General features: G+C 42.4%; 1 protein-coding gene across 1 annotated transcript in view; it reads right to left on the reverse strand.

The window, feature by feature from the left end:
• Positions 1 to 22,651, reverse strand: part of igf2r (insulin-like growth factor 2 receptor) — a 45,122-nt gene that overhangs the window by 19,557 nt on the left and 2,914 nt on the right. The window contains exons 2-25 of the mRNA XM_015947741.3: positions 21,938 to 22,074; positions 18,294 to 18,412; positions 16,198 to 16,296; positions 13,135 to 13,288; positions 12,780 to 12,891; positions 12,580 to 12,688; positions 12,351 to 12,510; positions 11,768 to 11,957; positions 11,505 to 11,608; positions 11,249 to 11,413; positions 9,221 to 9,364; positions 8,992 to 9,147; positions 8,770 to 8,907; positions 8,437 to 8,587; positions 7,804 to 7,972; positions 7,618 to 7,733; positions 7,384 to 7,528; positions 6,097 to 6,273; positions 5,927 to 6,022; positions 5,728 to 5,829; positions 3,527 to 3,689; positions 2,907 to 3,083; positions 2,648 to 2,794; positions 882 to 1,060 (exon numbers count right to left, since the gene is read on the reverse strand). Coding sequence (XP_015803227.3) covers positions 882 to 1,060; positions 2,648 to 2,794; positions 2,907 to 3,083; positions 3,527 to 3,689; positions 5,728 to 5,829; positions 5,927 to 6,022; positions 6,097 to 6,273; positions 7,384 to 7,528; positions 7,618 to 7,733; positions 7,804 to 7,972; positions 8,437 to 8,587; positions 8,770 to 8,907; positions 8,992 to 9,147; positions 9,221 to 9,364; positions 11,249 to 11,413; positions 11,505 to 11,608; positions 11,768 to 11,957; positions 12,351 to 12,510; positions 12,580 to 12,688; positions 12,780 to 12,891; positions 13,135 to 13,288; positions 16,198 to 16,296; positions 18,294 to 18,412; positions 21,938 to 22,074 — 3,409 coding nt within the window. The remainder of the gene's footprint in view (positions 1 to 881; positions 1,061 to 2,647; positions 2,795 to 2,906; positions 3,084 to 3,526; positions 3,690 to 5,727; positions 5,830 to 5,926; positions 6,023 to 6,096; positions 6,274 to 7,383; positions 7,529 to 7,617; positions 7,734 to 7,803; positions 7,973 to 8,436; positions 8,588 to 8,769; positions 8,908 to 8,991; positions 9,148 to 9,220; positions 9,365 to 11,248; positions 11,414 to 11,504; positions 11,609 to 11,767; positions 11,958 to 12,350; positions 12,511 to 12,579; positions 12,689 to 12,779; positions 12,892 to 13,134; positions 13,289 to 16,197; positions 16,297 to 18,293; positions 18,413 to 21,937; positions 22,075 to 22,651) is intronic.

The raw sequence follows: 22,651 nt of genomic DNA on the forward strand, positions 1-22,651 counted from the left end.
ATTTTTTATTTAAAATAAGAAAATAAAAGAATTTGTTAAAAGCAGCTTTAAATAAAACGGTCTTCAGCTGTTTTTGAAAGGTGTCCAGACTGTCAACGCTGGGTAAGAATAAAGGAGGATCATTCCAGAGTCGGGGTGCAACAGTCTGGAAGGAGCGATCACCTCCACTTTGTATCTGGTCTTTGGAACTTCTAGAAGGTTCTGGTGGGTGGACCTGAGGGCTCGGGTTGGAGCATAAGGCTTTAACAGGTCAGTAATATAGGGAGGAGCTTGACCACGTAGAGCCCTGAAAGTTCTAGTCAGGACTCTAAAATGAACTCTAAAGTTAACGGGTAACCAGTGCAGAGACGTCAGAATAGGAGTGATGTGAGCTCTTCTGTTTGCTCCAGTTAGGAGCCTCGCTGCAGAGTTCTGGACCAATTGAAGGCGGTCAAGGGCTTTATTGTTCAAACATGTGAAGAGTGTGTTACAGTAATCTAGACGGGTGGAGATAAAGGCATGGAGAACCATTTCAGGTTCATGTTTGAACACCAACCTTCGAAGTTTGGCGATATTTCTTAAATGATAAAAACTGTTTCAGACCAACGATTTTGAGTGGCCTTCAAGAGACATTGATTGGTCAAAAATAACACCCAAATTTCTTAAGTTTGTCTTCACGGCAGAGGATAAACGACCAAGTTTTAGACTAATCAGGGGAATCATACTCTCAGGGGCAATGATCAGACATTTAACTGAAGGAAGTTATCTTCTAGCCAGCTGGTGATAGCTGAAAGACACTCTGGTAATTCAGACAGTTTGCAGAACTAGACAATAAGACCCTCAAAAAACAGGGTTTTGTTGTGAAACAGCTGCAAAAACTAGTTTTTGGGATCAAAGCTCACCGGGTTGTCATCACACTGAATGATGATGCGCGTCGAGTAACGTGACGAAGACCCACACTTGTCTCCGTTGTGGTAAACGATGCTGACGGAGCCGTCGTCCGCCACCTGAGGGCTGGACTGGACGTATCCCAGGTTGTAATACGTCCCTTTAATGACTCCACAAGCACCCAGAGGACCCACTGAGGACAAAACAACACAATTAGACCTACACACAAACAAAATATTTACTGCATTTGCATGATTAATATCAATCATAGCATTTTTGGTTGTTTTAGCCATCCATTTTATCATAAATGTGACTATTTTCATTTTAATTTCTGCCACCTCTTGTTTTTGATGGACAACCCAAACCAGAAATGACACGATGATACGTTCAATATAAATTTCTGTCTGGCGTGCTGTTTTATTGTGTAGTTGTCTGTCTGCATGTTTTAAATGATGCCAAACTAAATCATAAAACTATTTCAAATATTCTTCTGATGTTGTTAAGAATCACTTTTTGTTGTGTGTCCAACTTTTCTAAGACTAGCTCAAAATACATAAAAACTAAGTTCCTTCTTTTCAAATTTAAGATCTGAAACATCAAATTGATTTTATGCTTTCGATTCAACAAAATAAAAGCATCCGATTACCTGAAACTGATGGATACTTCAAATTAGTAAAAAAAATTAATATTAGACTTTTAAAGAGTTAAAATTCTAAATTTGGGAAATTTAAGTCAAAATCTAACATGGCTACACTCGCTTCGGTGATAAATGTTTTATTAGCTTCATCGCTAATGGTAGTTAGCCTGCATTGTGACTCTGAAAACTTCCAAGTCAGGAATCTGTTCGGTCGGACCGATGCTAATCCTAGATCCAAATTTCTGCCCATCAGGCAAAAGGACCACAGCAATCCTCACGAGGAGTTTAACCCAGTAAATTATAATTATTCTGCTAACTTTCCAGCTCAGTTCTAAAGTTTATTACAATTTTTACCTAGAGATGCTCTGATATGATAACTTTGGCTGATATTAATATCTGATATTAAGCCAAATTCCTCGTTTTAAAAAGGAGTCAGGAAAGTTGTCTTTTTCTGATAAAGCTCCAATGGACTGGAATACATTACCTGCTTATTTAAAGAGCAAGTCACCCCCAAATAAACTTTTTTTTGCTGATAAACTAAATAAACGAGTGTCTACTCGTGCTGCAGACACGTGTAGTCAATAATTTGGCACTTCAGTGCATCTTAGTTAAAATTTAAATATTCTGCCTAAAACTGGCAGTGTTGTGCCGTTGTCAGGTAAAAACTCTGCACTGTATTTTAATTTAAATCTGCCACCGCTATTGGCTAAAAGGTATGCTATGATGTAAACTGGTACATTATGATGTCACAATGCTGTCGTGAGCCTGTATTGTTAGCAATACAGCCTTCTCGGTCTGCCAGGCAACAGCATTTGTTGCATTTTTCAAACATGAAGTGGGAGTGGAGTTAGACTCTGGTAGGGGTTGACTTGCTCTTTAAGATCTACTACATCTTTATGTTTGTTTACAAATAAATTAATGTGTTTTACTCATACTTTTCCAACAATTTTGGCTCCAATTGCTGTAAAGTTGAACGGCCGGAGGTCGTTAACATTTCTACCTCAGTAACATTTGTATATTTAAATGTGAGAAACGAAAAATAGTAAAACTGAAGTTTTTGGAGACGAAGGAAAAAAAAATCTGCTGCACCGGAGATCATTATCTCGTTATTTCATGATCAGCTGAAACGAGTCACTTCCTGACCTGGACAGCCCTTGATGGTCGGCAGAGGTTTGCAGATGTTTATGAAAAACTTGCGCGAGTTCTTAACATCTGTGTCGATGGGAAGCCACGGACTGTCGTCTGCATCTCGGATCAGGTGGCTCAGATCATACTCGTTACCATGGAAATCTGAAAAACAGCAAAAGAGTCGTCAGCACATTCCTGTAAAGAAAGGTCCTTACTTTTTAAGCTGTCGTCTGACGGTTCAACACTAGTGAAAGTGATTTTAATCACTTCCTACCAGCGGTTCTGCAGTTAACCGGAGCGGGCTGACAAGCCAGAGCTGTGGAGAACTCAAACAGAACATCGTGGGTCACGTGGCTGGATGAGGTGCTCAGATCCTCCTGGACTAGTTTTAATGAGCCTGGGTAAGAGCTCGGATCACACACAAAATTCACAGTGAAGGTGTCCCGGGTGGCTGTGCAAAACAGACAAAACAATTACAAATACACAGGAAATACAGAACGGTTTTTATTTGCTGCAGGTTTATTGAAAATTTTCCCCAGAATATTTGATGTTTTGCTTCAAATATTGTGAGAATTGCTTAATTAAACAAAGAAAAGCTGCTAATTACAAAAAATTAAACATATAAAACAGCAGATAAACTGATGCCTGAAGCTGTAAACTGTCTTAGCAGTGACTGATAAATTATTAGATACAATTTGCAATAAAACTGGATAATTATAACTGAATATTCATCTTATTTTACACAAACTTAAATATATTTACACTCAAGCTTTGATGAACTGCAGATTTTTTAAAATGTTAAAAGACTGGAAAATTTTTTTGTCATCTTCAAGGATCTAAATTCCTGGCCTGTTAAAACATTTAAATTCCAGTTTTTGTTCCTATTTGAACTACCTGTGGAGTCCTCCAGCTGCCCCTTATACGTCAGCTGGAGGACGTTGTTTGTGGAGTACTGGAGGCTCTTCTCCACGCCCACCGGACTGATGGGAGTCTCGTTCCCCATCTCACAGCCGGCCATCCCGGTCCCACATCCTGGAGCGTCGGCACAGATGTTCAACTGCAGGAAGGAGGTGTCACACTCTGATCATTACAGTGTTCAGAAATATAAATGAAGGCGATTTAACCCACGTTCACATCAATAACACAAGGACAAGGAGTCAGACACTTCAAAATAAAAGCCTAATCTTTAATGAGCACAAAAGAATAACAGAGCTGTATGTCGCCATCTGCAGCAAAAGAGCTAAAGTTAAACCAGCAATGTGAACTCAGCAGAAGCATCTGTGTATATTCTGATTGATTATGGGTCTCCTGTTAAAACCTGTGAGATTCAGATCCTTTCAGAATCAAAGTACTGACGGTTCAAATGTCCAAATATAACAAATAAATATCTAAATGATTGATTAGTGTAACGTAATGAAGTTCATTATTTTCAGCTCCACACAGCTGCCCCTGTACACAATAACACCCGTGTAGAAAACGCCAAGGTCGGGTGTTCCTCAGACTGTTTACATTCCAGGAGAAGAGCCAGAAGGAGAAGAACGCTTTTCAATAATCAAAGTACTTAATTTGTGATTAAAGCTAGTCACCGTCATCCCAAAGAGAGGCACAGCCTGGCCAGATGTGTTTTCTTCTTTAAACTAAGAACTGTGAAGTTGGAGATTTTCGTCGTTTAACAACCAGACGACATCCTTTCAAAATAAGAGCACCTGCTGACGCTGCCGATTGTTACCTGGGTCGACCCTTCAGATGGGCTTTGAAACGCTGCGAAACGCTGCGATCGCTGTTTCGACCAGCTCCAGCGCACATCCGAGGTCTTCTGACCTGGCATTTCCTGATCTACCTGGGAGGCCCCCACTGGGTACGTACACAGCAAAATAGCAGCTCATGTCATCACTTTATAAGCCTCGTGATATCTAGTCATAACAAAGACTACTAGATTCAATGACATCAGCCTAAGGAGTCTGAACCAACCACACACACACACACGCACCAACACAACATCCAAATCCATTTTCATCCATCACTGAGTTAGTCCTGGTAGATTGTTACAAATTTATAATTCAGAAATTAAAGATTCTTAAACGATCCCAACTCTCTCTCTTTTCTTGTCTCAAAGTCAATACAGAGTGTTTAATTAAACTCCCTGATGATAAAAACAGCCCATCTTCTGATTATAACAAGTGATCTACTTACAGTGTATTAAAATACAACTCTAGATAGTTACATCACTCTATTTTCGTTACATTAGTAACATAATTTATTGTAAAAGCAAAAAAGGAAAAAGACAAATTTCTGTAAATTTAACCTAGTTTTTATTCACTAGTTTTATTTAGAAATTTTACTTTAAAACCAAAATAATCTGCAGCCAATTTGATGAATGAATAATTATAAACAACTAGAAAATTGTGAGGAAATTGTTTTTTAATGGCTTAAACTTTTTAAACAAGGAGAATTAGATGGATTTCCTTCTTTAAAGAGCAAGTCACCCCCAAATCAACTTTTTTTTCCTGATAAACTATATAAATGTGTGTCTAATCGTGCTGCAGACACGTGTAGTCAATAGTTTAGCACTTTAGTGCATTTTAGTTAAAATTTTTATTTTCTGCCTAAAACTGTCAGTGTTGTGCCGTTGTCAGGTAAAAACTCTGCACTGCATTTGAATTTAAATCTGCCATCGCTATTGGCTAAGAGGTACCCTAGAACGTTAGCTGGTACCATATGATGTCACAGTGTCGTTGTGAGCCTATGTGTGTGTGTGTGTGTGTGTGTGTGTGTGTGTGTGTGTATTTGTTAGCGGCTCCACCCTCTCAGTCTGCTTGCATTTTTCAAACAGGAAGTGGGAGTGGAGTAATACTCTGGTGGGGTGACTTGCTCTTTAAAGTTATACTAACCTAAAAATCTTCTAATATTTTGGGTTCATTAGCAGTTTTCTGAAAGTTTACCAAGAATTCCTTAAAATGAATGCTGTGATTTATCAACTAAATTCATTTACAGGTAACAGGAAGTGCTGAAATAAAACCAAGCAGCAGCTGAACTGTGACTAATCAAAGCCACAGCTCATCCTTTAGATAACTGACATTATGTTTGCGTCTCACCAGAAACTTTTTGCCATTAGCTTCGGTTTCATATCCAGTCTTAGAGGCCAGAGGCTGAAGGTTGAACTCATAACCAGAATCTGGGTCCACAATCGCACACGTCTGCAACACCAAACATCGTTAGATTTCCTTTATCCCTTTACCGATGCATATAAATGATCATTTAGAGTTGAAATAAGGTTAAAGTGAGTGAACTCACGTTGTTCTTGGTGGTTCTGATGGCACAGGCCGCTGTAGTATCCCACATAAAGTTAGCGGTGCAGTTCTGGTTCACCACGAAACGCGGGTTCATAGCCTGAGCAGCACAGTCAGATGTTAAAGGACACAGTCATATCTTCATTTTATTTTAACAGAAGTGTGTTTACTTACAACGGTTCCTCTGGAGCAGCGCAGGTGGATTCGGGTCGTGTACAACAGCTTCTGACCCTCTGACATGCAGACGGAACCGTCTGTGAACTCCAGCAGCAGCTGGTCCCGTCCCTCAATGATGGGTCCTCGCTTGGACAGACCCATGTTACTGACCGACACCACCTCCGTAGGAGAGCCCTGAGGACAGCACAGCTGGACTTTAACGCGCAAATACTTAAAAATATAACTTTTAATCACTGAAAGATTGATGTTTCATTTAATGTGAATCCTGACAAAAAAACGCTAACAAATCAAATATTTTCAACAATGAAAATGGGGAAGTGTGACAGAACAACTTATATTTATGTTTTTAAGGTCATTTCCTGCTAAATGGAGGCATGAACCCTCACAGACTTTGTAAAAACACACTTGTGAGCATCGTTCACAAAACACGAATAAATGAAGCAAACGTGACTGATAAAAGTTTGGCCCAGATGTGGTTCTTACTGCTGTTAACTCATTCACTGCCATTGACGACTTCAGTCGTCATTTGCATTTTTTTACTGTGTGGGCGTCGGACGAGCCCCCGCACCGAGAACAAACATCTCAGCTCTAAAACCGATCTTCATCCGCGTACGTCACGTGATCAGGAAGCGGAAAATCCGTGTGTAAGGAGATCGTTTTGGGCCGCTGCTGTAAAAAAAAGTGAGGCACGAACCGGAAAAGCTTCTGCCGATCACAATTCAACAACAGATTATGAAAAAACGGATAACGCTCGAAACAAGAGGATTCTTCCCGTTTTGGTTGTTTTGGCGTCGACATCATCCTAGCGCGTAACGTTCTGTCACTCTTAAAAAACAGTAAAAATGCTGAAAAACGCTGGCAGCGAATGAGTTAAATGACATTTATTTTATTAACCAGAATTATTCTGTTAATTAAAATGTACAGGGCCCTTGTACGGATCCTTTCATATCTTCCTGTTGAAGTTTTCGAGCATGCCATCCATTTTATTGTTTCCTGCTGTTTGGACTACTGCAGCTCGCTTTCCTTAGGCCTGGAACAATCATCCTAATCATAAACAAAGGACTGATTCTAATTATTTTACTAAAATTTTTTTGCATTGATTAATTGATGATTAATGATTAATTTTAGCCTAAATCATTATAAATATCATGTAATTTGATTTAATCCAACTGCCAGTGTGACACTGAATGCCTCATATGGATGTTTATAGGCGAACCAGCCAATCACAGAGGGCATGTCGGTGTTATTCTGAATCTCTGATTACGGTAAAAACTCAGTACAAACCTGCTCGATTACGTATTTCATCTCGCAGACGGACGTGTCGCGGTCACAACCTGATACAGGGACAAGTGGCCGACACACATTGATGTAGTACTTCTTCTGGTTGGATAAATCCATCGCCAGCCAGTTGGTGGTGGAGCGCGACAGCCTGGAGGAAGCAGTGGAAAAGAAATGTATTTTTGTTTTTGGTGTTGAAATTATGTAAATGTTAATGGGAAAGAGAGTAAAAGGATTTACCTGGATAAGTCGTACTGATCGAGGGTGTTGGGATCGGTCACCAGGCACTCGTGTGGTCTCTGAGGACACGCGTAGGACGTGTACCAGTGGAAGTTATACGTGTTCTTGTCTTCTACCTGCATTTATCAAACGTGTGTCAACAACGTGCGGAGGCAGAGCTTACACACCAGCAGGGAGGAGGTTCACCTGGAACTCTGGGTTTCCGACTCCAGCTCCTGGGTCACACAGGAAGGAGATGAGGGTGGACCTTTGTGTGTGGTTCGGATCGTTGTACTGGGACCCGTTTTTGTACGTCAACTGGATCAGGCCATCGTAGTAGGACAAAATGGAGTTTGCTTCTCCAAGACTCCAGGCGCTGGAGACAAAAGACAGATGGTGGGTTAAAGGAAGGTGTAAGGTGGGTTGGGCATCGTTTAATTTTGAACGATTCCGATTCCGGTTCTTATCGATTCCAATTCTTTCAAGACATTCCATGTTTTACATGAGCCAGCTAACCACAGGTCCTACTTGATGAAATAATCTCAACTTCAACATGAATTCTAATTCTATGAACAACAACATCACCTTCATTTAGACAAAAACATGTCTGCACACAGACAGCTGGTGTGATCAGCTCTGAAAAGCATTGACCACAATTTGCAGATCACGTTTATGTCTCACGAAGATCGGCCGCAGATTCCTCTTCTGGTTGGCATTCTAGGAATCGAAACTACGAATCGAAAAAAAAAACCTGAACGATTCCGGGAAAAACTAACAGTTGGAACCGGTTCCAATCGATGCTTGATGCCCAACCCGGTGGCTGTCGGGGATGTGATTCACCTCTTTTCCACTTGGCACGCGCCGGCCTTTTCCGGACACGTCTCCACTTTGACCGGACCGCAGACGTTGATGTAGTAGTTGTAGTTTCCACTAGTCATGTTGTAGAAGGAGCCGTCCGGTTTGGTGAGAGGAGACAGGTCGAAGGAAAATCCTGTGGAAACGTATTCATTTATTTATACAACCTACTTCTGCTAACGATCTTTTTAACCAGAATACATTAAAACACAAAAAAGGTTCAACATTATCCTCCAACTCTGCATAAAAAACTATGTACACACTGGGTCACATGACCGACTCCACCGGGGTCGTTTTTTGTGCGTGTTTGTGTCGTACCAGCCTGAGGGTCCTCCACCTTACAGCTGTCTCCTCGCGTCTTTGAGAGGACGCAGGCAGCAGCGGTGTACCACTCCAGCTCGTAAACACAAGAATCAGGCGACACCCGAAGCAGGACAGGAGGGCTCTCAAGATCTCCTGCAAACAAAGGGACAACACAGTCGCCATGACAACAAAGTCAAACAGCTGTAGAGTCTGACCGCATCAGTCGGTTCATCCTACCTGGTTTACATTTGAGAGTCAGGATCGTCTGGATCCTGGATTTCTTGTCAGGACAGAACCCCCCATCAGTATACACCAGTCTGATGTCATTTCCTGTTTTAGTCTTCTGGGGTGGAGACAGGAAGCTGCCCAGGTTGGTAGATTTATTATTCTTATCTAGATCAGAGAGACACGATCAGTAATCCGTGTTGCAACACCGATAATGAAATCTCCGTGTGTGTGGTCTTACCCACGGCGCAGATGGAGGCGTCCTCTGGGCAGACAGCAGCTCCTCCCGTCTGGATTACTTTGTGGCAGACGTTCAGGTAAAAACGGGAGTCGGAGTTCTCAGATTTAGAATTCACGACTTCCCAGTTCACACTGTCATCTACCTCTGGAGAGGAACAAATGCAGAACCCAGGGATTAAAAATGCATTCTACGCATGAATCTTAATCCTGTCGTTGATTCATGCTTCCAGGCAGCCAAATCTTCTAGTAATCAGTGGTTCTAACGGATTTCTCAAGAGGTTTCAGCTTCTTTTATTGGACACATTTCTTCACCTATTTGTCTGTACTTGTATCTGACCAGGTAATCTTTTATTTATTAAATAAACAATGTAAACAGTTAATATCCACAGCAAGAAAACAGAAAATAAGATGATTTTTTGCAGCTTTTAAAAAAATTTGGAGCAATAAAGTTTTAATATAATTACTAGGGTTGGGCATCGAGCATCGATTGGAACTGGGACCAACTGTTCATTTTTCCCGGAATCGTTCAGGTTTTTATTTCGATTCCTAGAATGCCGACCGGAAGGGGAATCCGCGGCTGATCTCCGTGAAAAATAAACATGATCTGCAAATTGTGGTCAACACTTTTCAGAGCTGATCACAACAGCTGTCTGTGTGCAGCACTGAGTCCCCCCTCCCCCCACCCAGATATAAACAAACAAGTCTGCCGAACGTTTACTCCATGATGTAAACTTTAACTCCTGCAGCGTGGAGGAAACGTGTTAAAATACGTCAACACGGTGGATTTAATAGAAGCTTAAAGAACAAACTCTGGACGGTGTGAGGTGAGTTTGCCTCACTGCAGAAATAAAAACACACACGGAGCGTCAGCAGTCAGACGCAGCCGCTCACCAACACTCGTGTGTGTGTGTGTGTGTGTGTGTGTGTGTGTGTGTGAGCGTCAGAAGGCTGAACAATAACCTGTAGAATAATTAAAGCCATCATGCAAGAGCAGCTTCTCTGTGGTGGACCACACCAGCTTCTGTTACAATAAATAATAATAATAATATTTATAATTATAATTATAATATTTATAATAATAATAATAATAATAATAAATCACACACAAAGCTGTAAACATTTTAATTTCCTTGCTGAACTATTTCTGTTGAGTTTTAATGTTTAAAATCTGTTAGATTGTTACTGACAGCAGCTACGTTTAAGTTTCTGTTCTGACTGAACGCTGCTGCAGCATGGAGGTGTAGTTCTCAGTCATCCTGGACATGATCATCCTGAGAGTTTTAGCTGAAAACAGCTGGACGTTTCTGGATATGTTGGAGACTTTTAGCCTCTCATCCCAGAGGCTGCTTCCACACTTTGGTCGTGGTCAGAAACAAACACACTGGTGGTGCTGCAAGTCTTTTTCTTTTTTTCTCCAAAACATGTTTTTGTCTAAATGAAGGTGATGTTGTTGTTGATAGAATAAAAAATTCATGTTGAAGTTAAGATTATTTCATCAAGTAGGACCTGTGGTGAGCTGGCTCATGTAAAACATGTCATGTCTTCAAAGAATCGGAATCGGGAATCGATAGGAACCGGAATCGAAACGAGGAATTGGAATCGGAATCGTTCAAAACGTTCAAACGATGCCAAACCCTAATAATAACCTTAATATTAACATAAATAAGGCTTTTATTCAAACATCCCCGCTTCCTATTACATTTTATTTTTTGTTTAGTAGATTTTTGTTAGTTTACAACAGTAACATTTAATTCAGATTAAGTCACTGAAATAAGCTGTTTTTACCTGGCCCTGAAAAGGGTTAACTGACCCATTAAAAGGCTCCAAAACCAGATTGAACCAGACAGACTAGATCTTTAGACTTACCAGCAGACAGTTGTAAAGACGTTTATTTAGATAAATCAAAGAGAAGACAGAAGAAAGGATTTTAGCACCAGAAGGTGATTTCTAAACGGTCAGACATCGATGCATCAAACAGATTTTGATCAGATCAGGTCTCACGCTAAACAGAGCAGACTGATAAACTCACCTGGGTATTTTGTAAGGGGTGAAAGGTCATAGTGTTTGTTGCCATCTCTGACCCGACACAGCAGATCCTCCTTCTCCTTCACACACGCGAAGGCGGTGTCCCAGTTAAAGTAATAGGTGCAGTCCGTCTCACCAGCGAACGCCGGGCTCCCGTGACCCCCGTTGGCTGCAAACCACAAGAGCAACAAACCCATAAACTCCTAAACGTCGTGTTTTCAAAATGTCTAGACGACAATCCGAATAAACAACTGTCTCACAGGCCGTCTTGTTGCACTGAAAGTTGATGATGGTCATTCTCTGGAAGCCAGAGGAGCATTTGCTGCCGTCTGGATAAATCAGAGTCAGATCTCCGTCTGAATACCTGCACAAGAACAGGAGCACCAAAAGGGGTGTGTGAAGTTTTAAAGAAAATGTTTAAATATCTGCCCTGAAAGAATCAACAAGTCATGATTAATGTGCAGCTGTCCTGTTAGACACATCTCTACCAGCAGGTGGCATAGTTGCCTGAACGTGATCTTACCGAAGAGTCTGGTTCTGGTATTGTCCGGCCACTTTCTTTACATCCTGGGACTTTTTCACCTGGCAGGATGATATGAAGGGATCCGGACCACATTCCGCCGTTTGCACTTTTCCACAAACGTTCAGGAAGTAGACGTAGCTCTGAGGATCAGTGCTGGGCCCGGAGTGAGCCGAGTACGGAGGATCTGCAGCTAAACGCACACAAGCACCACCGCATTCAGACATTCAGGCAAAAACCAGGAAATAACTGCAGCAGGACAGCTAAACTCCTGATCATCTGGTCAGAAAATGAACACATTTATTTCTCGCTTCTCATTCAGAATTTCCTCCAACTCTAACCGAAGTTAAAAACAGCAACATTACTAGCCGATGACTCTTACAGGGTCTGTTTGAAACTGTGACTAGTCGGAATGAGAAAGAATGCTCAGAGCTGCATTTTCTACAGTTGTTCTTCCGTTTTTTTGCTTTAAACCAGCTGCAGCGAGGACACCACGCTCGTAGTACGACAGGACGTACATCACTTTGTAACACCGGCAGATCTCCCCAACGCAACTTGTGTGTATGAATCTGAAAGAGGCGCTTACAGCCCAGAGTGAGCGGCGTGAGGTCTATAGAGATGTCGTGCTGTTCACTAGTCAGTTTGCAGGTGTGACTCTCCAGGTAATCTCTGTGACAGGCGTACTCAGTCACCCATTGCACCTCGTAACGACAGTTTGACCCAGCTGTCATCTTTAGTGTGCTTCCCTGGAAAAACAAAAGATAAAAATAAAAACACAAACAGGTGTGGAGTTGCCTAGAAGCTCCGTGACCTACAGGGTGTCTGCTGGAAGGACAGGTGAAGGTGATGTTGACGGTCGGCTGGTGTTTCCCACACATGTCAGGAGGAGACGAGCCAGCGCTCAGTTCGTACTGTAACCTCAAGCTGGAGAGGAAAAGACACAAGAAACATTCAAATCATAATTAAGCACATTAATTAACAGAGACTCATCCTAAAAGGAAGTAGGTGAAGCTACCTGTCGCTGGACACCAGCTCTAACGGCCCGGTAGGAGAGCCCATGCTGAAGGAGCCCTGTTTGGTGACGAGGCAGGCTGCAGAGCCATCTGGACAGGATTTCACTGGGCTGTCTGCGACAGGATGAAGATGGACAGCATCAGAAATGGTCAACAGCTCTGACTAGATTGGTGTTCACTAATAGTTTACACGCTTGGTACTTTCTGGAAGCCCATCTTCTTTGCTTTGTGCCATTTGAGCAAGCTACATTTAGAAAATACACAGTTCTACGGTCCAACCTTCTTTTTTCAGGCCCCACCCCCAGACTACAGGAACATCTACTGCTTTTTCAGGATTAGCAGTTTCATTTCTTGCACCTTCACTCTGGGGCTTGCTGAGACTTCTGCAGATGTTGATGTAGAAGTCGACGCCATCATCGTTACCATCGTCCACCAGGTAGCCGTCATTCGGTCTGATCAGAGGGTTCAGGTCGTGCTTCTTATTGTCGGGGTCAAAGACATAACAGGGTACCTGGACAGAGAGGAGGAGCTTTAGAGAGGACATATACCTAATGGTTCTATGGTCGTTACAAAACATGTTCATGAAGGTTTTTGCTCTGAATTTCTCTCACATAAAGCAAATCTCACCAGCTCTACGAGTGGCATTTTCAGTACCTTCCAGTGGTTTCAGGGCTCTGTCACTTTAATAAAACAAGCCATTGTTGGCCACGCCCACCCACCCCCTGGTTGGCTGCTATGAGTTGAGGTGCTCAGATATCCGGGAGGGGTATAGAGTAGAGCTGCTGCTCCTTCAGCATCAACGGGAGAAGGGTATCTATGTTATTGTTCCTTATTGTGATGTCACAATCAGGGACTTTTTCCAAATGGCTCATGGCAAAATGATTCCTGAAACTAAAATCTATTAGACAATAAATGGATGGTTTTTATTCATGTTTGGAGAGTTTGTAGAGGCAGTAGGGACTCTCGTGGACCCTCGTCATCTATGCAAAAGTCAGAATTAAAGGTGTGGAACACTCATTTAATCCATAACCCAATACATTTGCAGTGATCTCAAGGAGGTTAAGAATACCTTGTAAGTCTTTCTTAGAGGAAAAAATTATACAGGTGCTGGCCAGTAAATTAGAATATCATCAAAAGGTTGAAAATATTTCAGTAATTCCATTCAAAACGTGAAACTTGTACATTATATTCATGCAATGCACACAGACCAATGTATTTCCAATGTTCATTACATTTAAATTTGATATTCATAAGTGACAACTAATGAAAACTCCAAATTTGGTATCTCAAAAAATTAGAATATTCTGAAAAGGCTGAATATAGAAGACACCTGCTGCCACTCTAATCAGCTGATTTACTCAAAACACCTGCAAAGGCCTTTAAAAGGTCCCTCAGTCTTGTTTTGAAGGCACCACAATCATGGGGAAGACTTCTGACTTAACAGCTGTCCAAAAGACAATCATTGACACCTTGCACAAGGAGGGCAAGACACAAAAGGTGATTGCTAAAGAAGCTGGCTGTTCGCAGAGCTCTGTGTCCAAGCACATTAACAGACAGGCGAAGGGACGGAAAAAATGTGGTAGAAAAAAGTGTACAAGCTCTAGGGATAACCGCACCCTGCAGAGAATTGTGACGACAAACCCATTCAAAAATGTGGGGGAGATCCACAAAGAGTGGACTGCAGCTGGAGTCAGCGCTTCAAGAACCACCACGAGGAGACTCATGAAAGACATGGGATTCAGGTGTCGCATTCCGTGTGTCAAGCCACTCTTGAACATGAAACAGCGCAAGAAGCGTCTCGCCTGGGCCAAGGACAAAAAGGACTGGACTGATGCTGAGTGGTCCAAAGTTATGTTTTCTGATGAAAGCAAGTTCTGCATTTCCTTTGGAAATCAAGGACCCAGAGTCTGGAGGAAGAGCGGAGAAGCACAGAATCCACGTTGCATGAGGTCCAGTGTAAAGTTTCCACCGTCAGTGATGGTGTGGGGTGCCATGTCATCTGCCGGTGTTGGCCCACTCTGTTTCCTGAGGTCCAGGGTCAATGCAGCCGTCTACCAGGAAGTTTTAGAGCACTTCATGCTTCCTGCTGCTGACCAACTTTATGGGGATGCAGACTTCACCTTTCAACAGGACTTGGCACCTGCACACAGTGCCAAAACCACCAGCACCTGGTTCAAGGACCATGGTATCCCTGTCCTTGATTGGCAAGCAAACTCGCCTGACCTTAACCCCATAGAAAATCTATGGGGTATTGTGAAGCGGAGGATGCAATACGCTAGACCCAACAATGCAGAGGAGCTGAAGACGACTATCAGAGCAACCTGGGCTCTCATAACACCTGAGCAGTGCCACAGACTGATCGAGTCCATGCCACGCCGCATTACTGCAGTTATTGAGGCAAAAGGAGCCCCGACTAAGTATTGAGTGCTATACATGCACATTCTTTTCATGTTCATTCTTTTCAGTTGGCCAACATTAGAGAAACAAACATTTTTTCATTGGCCTTTAGAATATTCTAATTTTCTGAGATACCAGATTTGATGTTTTCATTGGTTGTCACCTATAAATATCAAAATTAAACGTAATAAACATCGGAAATACATTGGTCTGTGTGCATTGCATGAATATAATGTACAAGTTTCACGTTTTGAATGGAATTACTGAAATATTTTCAACCTTTTGATGATATTCTAATTTACTGGCCAGCACCTGTACTTGTGCACCATTTCCAGGAGTTAGCAGTGACTACATCACAGCTGAGCTTCAGACGGCAGGATCTGGAGTCTTATTTCCTAATATTTGGACATCTCTCGTCTCGGACTGGATAACAGAAATGAGACTCTACCACAATAACACAAGCCTGGAGGAGTTCTGCTGTGTGGTGAAATTGCTAATGCTAATGGTTAGCTTTTATTCGTTTCTCCGCTGTTTCCTGGACGCTAAACCAACAGCAGCCTTCCCCGTCGTGAGTCATGATGGGTGAGTCCATGAATGTTAGTGACAGTGTGACGTAGATCTGTCAGGCTTTTCTAATCCTAGAGTTTCACTGTCTGTTTTCTATCAGAAGCTACTGCAGGAGATAGGTGTAGGAGACTATTTTCATGTTCAGCCTGCATGAAACACTCTGAGTGACCCGATAGAATCATAATCAATCATAAAAAACAGGTTTTTAGTGTTCCACGTCTTTAAATAATATGTCCCCATTAAAACCTGCATTTGAAATACAGATAAACTGAAACTCACTCAGAGAAAGTTTATTTAATTTCACAGATCCCTTCAATCCCCCACATTAGCCAGATTACTGTGACAACATGTGACTCTTCTTCCCCCGTAAAACCCTCATCTTCCTGCCAGCTGGCTGAATGCTTCTGACGGTAAAATGCATCACTTTCATTCTGACACAAAACCTCGAAGACCTACCTCCTTAAGGGGCTTGAACTTTTTGCTCTTGCAGGCGGCGTAGGTCTTCCACTCGAAGTAATGCACACACTGAGACAGAGCCACAAACTCCGGAGTTCCCTGAAACATGAGTAGAGAAGGTAGTCATGATTAAACAAACCACAACTCTGTGTGTGTGTGTGTGTGTGTGTGTGTGTGTGTGTGTGTGTGTGTGTGTGTGTGTGTGTGTGTGTGTGTGTGTGTGCGCGCGCAATCAGCACTCTGTAAATGAAGGGGTTGTGGGTTGCCGTTTAAAATGGTGCATTTATTTGATTTTGCCTATTAAAAGCAGCACACGCAGAACTTAATGGATTTTTATTTAATTCAAATAGATTGATTTAGAAATTAGGTGGTCGGTTTTTATGTGGTTGAGCACAATTTGGTCCATACAACCCCCACAAGCTCAACCAAACTGTAAAATACTAAAAATATAATAAAATAAAATTATATATATAACAATTTCTTGTTCTTGGATTTTAAAAGGTTAAAACTGAAATTTTATCAGCTATTCTGAAATTTAAATAACTTGTCAAAAGTTTTTAAATAAGAGATCATATAAAAAACATAAAAATCTGATTTTTCTCATAAGTGAGTAAAAGTTGAAGTGAAATGCCTAAAATTCTGTAATAAAGCGGAGTTCATCTACAAAGCTGCTTTCATTTCCTCTTTTTAGACTCCATTAACATGAGAAGCTGCAAAGTTCACTCTTGTTCTGAAAAATGAGCGTTCACTTTGACTCCACAGGAAATGACACGTTAATGTCAAACCATCAGTCAGACCCTCAAAACACACACACACACACCCGTGAGTATGACGAGACCGCTGAAGCCCTTGAGCCACAAAGCAAGGCAGTAACAGGAACAAGTGAGCCAGCTTCCCTAATCGAGAGATGTACATTGAGACAGACGTGTGACCAGTTAGCTGCTGGTTTTAGAACAAAAGACGTCCGTCACACCATCCATGATCCAGATCGTCAAGCCGTCATCCCAGTTTCAGTCTTCCATAACTTCACCATTTACAAACAAAAGATTTGTACGTGAATTCCCTTTTTTATGGATCCACATCTTCCTCGGTTGAGCGCCTACAGCTGGTGCAGAATGTGGCAGCCCGCCTTTTGATGGACACCAGAAGGAGAGAGCACATTACTCCTGTTCTGACCCAGCTGCACTGGCTCTCGGTGCGCTACCTCATCCAGTTTTAAATTTTACAATGTTTTTGTTGCAATAAACCTACGTCTCCTAATTCAATTCAAGTTTATTTATATAGCGCCAAATCACAACAAGAGTTGTCTCAAGGCACTTCACATAGTAAACATCCCAATATAGGTCAGTTCATTAAGCCAATCAGTAAAAAGTTTCCTAAATAAGGAACCCAGCAGGTTGCATCGAGTCACTGACTAGTGTCATAGTCTTTACAGCAATCCTCATACTAAGCAAGCATGCAGCGACAGTGGAGAGGAAAACTCCCTTTTAACAGGAAGAAACCTCCAGAGAATCCTGGCTCAGTATGAGCAGCCATCCACCACGACTCACTGGGGACCGAGAAGACAAGACAGAGCACACACACACACACACACGCACGCACACACACACACACACACACATAGTGTTTCTATGGTTACATTGTGATTTCTTAGTAAATATTTTATTTGGTGAGAGATAAACTTTATTGTATGTATCCTAGTGAATCGTGACGCTAAAAGCTAGCTCCACGTGGATCTGCCTGGCTCCCAACACTCCACCAGTGTTCCGTCTGACGCTTTTCATTAGGTTTTGCATAATTGACACTAAAAACAAAAATTAAAGTCATCATATCGGTAGATTTTGGATATCTTGTGAAGCCCTGGAAAAATAAAAACATTAAGACTGATTTGAATGTATTAGTTCATCTGGCAGGGATCATGTGATCGATAATAAATCCTATCATTTCAATATTTATTATTATAAATACCCAATATTGGATTTAGATGCACATGTTGCTGTGCTTTCCAGTAAAAATTCCCGCTGTCACAAACACATAAGTCATAGTTTATGTTTGGTCACACACGAGTCAGCCCCCTGATCTTTGCCCGGTCTTACCATGGTCTTCCCACACTGGAAGCTGATGCTGCTCTGAACATTGTTGCTGCTTCCGGGACATTTTTTTGTGCTGTTGTAGTCGAGCACAGAGCCAGAGAGCCTCTGCAGCGAAAAGTCACCTGCACAGTGAAGACAGAACAGCACGCCATTAAAATGTTTCATTTTTCCCAGCAAACAGCCTCGGGTTATCTCTGTGACACGTCCGAGATGTTTGACAGGACAACGTTTGGACCTTCTAACCTCCAGAGACCGAGGGAGTTTATCTGACCCACAGAGTCACAACAGAAGCTTCATTCATCATTTGTGTGTTTCGCAGGAGGCTGTGGGAAACACTGTGCATGTTTAGGATGTAGAATAGACCGTACTGATCCCACAGTGGGGAAAGTCTGTTGTTACGGCAGAAAAAACACTTAACAAGAATAAACTGAAGTAAAATAATAACAAAGGTACACGTATAGAAGCTAGTATTGTTACCTTCGACCACTAAAAACCACAAATTAAAAACTTGGGTTCCAACACTACCCAGCATACTGTAAGGGACACGGACATATCGTGTAAATCCAGTATTGCACAAGTATTGAACACATACTGAATACTGCATTGGTGTTACTGTGTACCAGGATAATGCCAGTAGCAGTTCAACTGAGGAGTCATACACTCTGACTGCAGAGGGGATGAATGACCTACGGTAGCGTTCGGTTTTACACCTGAGAGGTTAGATCATCTCAGAGCGGGGAGCGAGACTCTGAGACTCCGGTTAGATGATGGATGCGAGAATCTGAGACAACCAACAGAGGAGAAAAACAAAAGTCAGATATATTAGTTTGTTTAAATGTTCAAACATGAATGTGTTTCCTCCCACAGACCAAAATCATGGATCAGGTCACCCGGTGATTCTAAACCGTCCTTAAGTGTGTCCCCGTGAGGGACTGGAGACATGTCCAGGGTGACGTTTTGATCTTTCCAGGTTCAAACTGAAAAATCAGTAACAAGCTTTTAGACTGCAGTGAGAGCTTCATTAAGGCGAATGAAACCTGTGATCATACAACTAGTGCTCATTGGGGTCTTCCTTGTTGATGGAGGAGTGGATGGCTGTGAAACTGTCCCGGGATCAGCTGAAAGCTCAGACCTCCTCCTCTGATATGTGTAATCTCTGACCTTTACCCTGATCCATTACACGCAAAAAGATGACGACTGAGTCCGAGTAATGCGTTGTTTGGTTTCTCCCAACAACACAAACACAGTAAACGTTCTGGATGAATGATTCCTTCACCAGAACTACTCAAACATTTGGATTCAACTCTTCAGACTTCTGAGGGTGTTTTTGCACGCCTTCTCCGCCAAACCCTGAAAGGCTGCTATCACAACAGGACAATAAAGGAATGTTACTGAACAACAACGTGACCTACTAGCACCAAAACCCCGGCAGACAAAAGCCGCTTGTACCTTCGCAGCACTCTGCAGCCCTGTGACTTCACGTTCTACCCGTCATAACTAACCTGCATCCTGCAGGTCTGCAATAAACCGAGTCCAACAGAAAGAGTTGAGACTCGTCTGAGATTCAGGACAGCTGAACGAGTTCCAACATTTTTCTACAGGGAATCTTTTTAAGAGCAACATTTCTGTAAACATTTTCATGCATTAACATTAAAACACTTATCAGCATCATGAAATAGTTACAATATTCACTATTTAGGATGATTTATTACCGTATATTACTGAAGAAACGAGCAAGTGGCTCTTCAAATCCACCAGAACGGTTTCATGCTGCCGAGCGTGACCAAGTGTTTCAGGCTCATGTGATAAAGTCAGCTGGTGATTCATCTCAACACTCGGCTTCTTGTAGACCATTTCTTTGCCTTTACTGACCTCGATCTGACGGCCAGGACAGTTAAAGTTAAGTGGCCTCTTAGCAAAACTAGTGTTTGTTTTCTGAGACAATCAGAAATGTGGTCCTGGCTGGCAGAGGGGAGGGACCGGAGCTTCATGAGACAAAAATAAACTTTGTTTATCAGCCAGAACGGACATCAGTATCTCACTGGGATGTGATCAATGACAGAAAGACACAACATAGTCAGAAAATGTGAATGTTTTTGTAGGAACATTGATTTAGTGGTGTACCATCATACACTGGTAAGAAATAATCCCTGTAACTAGCCGCCATTATCGTGGCTGGGAGCATTTCCGCCGGCTGCAAAGCGTGGTGTTGTTGGAAGCATCTCAGATGCATAGGGATACTTGGAGTCTAGTCTTTATGTGCTACGCTTCAAAAATGTGTCAAGTTTAGCTATTCAGATCGGGCCAGGCAGGACGTCAAACACAAAAGCTGTGTAAAACACCCGGAAACTTCCATCCATCCATCCTTTTTCAGCCGCTTATCCAGAGTTGGGTCACAGGGTCAGCAGCCTAAGAAGAGACGCCCAGACTTCCCTCTCCCCAGCTACTTGGGCCATCTCTTCTGGGGGAATCCTACAACGTTCCCTGTCCAGCTCAGAGACATAGTCCCTCCAGCGTGTCCTGGGTCTTCCTTTAGGTCTTCTCCCAGTTGGACGTGCCCGGGAAACCTCACCAGGGAGACGTCCAGGACTCTGACCAGATGGCTGAACCACCTCAACTGGCTCCTCTCGATGTGGAGGAGCAGCAGGTCTACTCCGAGCCCCTCCCGGATGACCGAGCTTCTCACCCTACCTCTAAGGGAGAGCCCAGCCGCCCTGTGGGGAAAACTCATTCCAGCCGCTCGTGTCTCGTTCTTTCGGTCGCTACCCAAAGCTCGTGACCATAGGTGAGGGTAGGAACGTAGATAACCGGTAAATCGAGAGCTTCATCTTCTAGCTCAGCTCTCTCTCTTCACCACCGGAAACTTTCAAAATAAAAGTCACATGCAGATTTCCAGTCGCATAACTAGTTAAAAAAAGTATGTCATTCCCTGTGAAACCTCCGTTGCTGAGGTAAACAGAACAGGAAATGAACCACAGACATTTTTAGATACACGCATGTCTTTCTTCTTGCTCGTTGTCGTGTGAAATGATGGCATCGTGGGAGGTTTTGTAATTCTCTAGTCATTTTGTGACCAGCTGCTCGGAACGCTTCCACTGCCGTTTCACACCAAAACTCTCTCAGTGACAAGGAAGCTCGTGGGTCTGTTACGTTACGCCGCTCACACATCCGGTGGAGAGGTGAGGTTACATCACGAGTTTAGCAATAAAAACCTCCTGTTGTGGATAGGGGCTGGTTCAGGATGATGCAGTGAAAATCATCTGGTTTATGAACCATAAAGCTGTTTGACTAAAGGTCGTCATCATCAACCCAAACTAGAACCAAAAAGACGAGTAAAGAAACAAACAGGTGAACCTTTTCATGTAGCTTAAGCTCCAAAATGATTCACTTACACTTAAAGTGAAATTAAAGAACGCTTAGAGCTTTAACATATTTCTATACGAGTGTCTGAGCTCTCCCTCAGTCTCGTTCCTTAAGGATAAAAGATGGATTGTGTTTCCGATGGGAGCCGACTCCCATCTGTCCTATAAAAACGCCAAGTCGACAGATTACCAGGTCACTTGTGTTTCTCTGCATAAATATTGTTGTTTGTCTCATTTGAGCCTGGTTTTGATGCGACCCGAGCCGTGCAGCTCCAGCGAACTCACCGACCGACTGCTCCTCTCCGCTGGTGAGGTTTCGAGCACAAACGGCGACATTGGAGCCACAGCTGGTCAGAGGAGACCCGCAGAGCGTCAGAGAGTATTTCACTTGATTATCCAGGTCCACAGCCTCCCATTTATAACTGCAAGGCAAAAATTTAGAGATTTCATTCGTTTTGACCAAAACTAGGAATTTACCTTTGATAAAGTCTCTTTCAGTGCACTAAAGACACTTTTACCCCACAGCCACCCACTAAAAACTTATAGGATCCATCTCAAATTTTGTACTTTTTGTTTTTAAATCCCTTCATGGCCTGGCCCCAGTTTACATCTCTGAGCTGCTGTCCGCTTACGTCCCTGCCAGAACCATGAGGTCCAGCTCTCCAGCTCTTTTAACAGTTCAAAAACCCCGCCACAAGACTCGCGGCGACAGAGCTTTCTCTGTGGTTGGTCCCAAACTGTGGAACAAGCTACCTCTCAACATCAGAACCACACAGAATCAGAGCATTATAAACCCCTTCTTAAGATGCTTTTTTTATTTATTTGGTTTTTAATGCAGGTTGACCTGAGCATCTTAATAGCTTTTAACAGTTTTTTAATAGATTGTGACTGTTGTGTGCTCATCTTATTTTAGGTTTTTATTGTTGATTTGTTTTACCTTGTACAGCGCTTTGGGTGTAGCTTTGCTGCTGTAAATGTGCTCTATAAATAAAATTGACC

The sequence above is a fragment of the Nothobranchius furzeri genome, chromosome 2, assembly GCF_043380555.1.
Source record: "Nothobranchius furzeri strain GRZ-AD chromosome 2, NfurGRZ-RIMD1, whole genome shotgun sequence".
In the NCBI taxonomy this organism is placed as follows: Eukaryota; Metazoa; Chordata; class Actinopteri; order Cyprinodontiformes; family Nothobranchiidae; genus Nothobranchius; species Nothobranchius furzeri.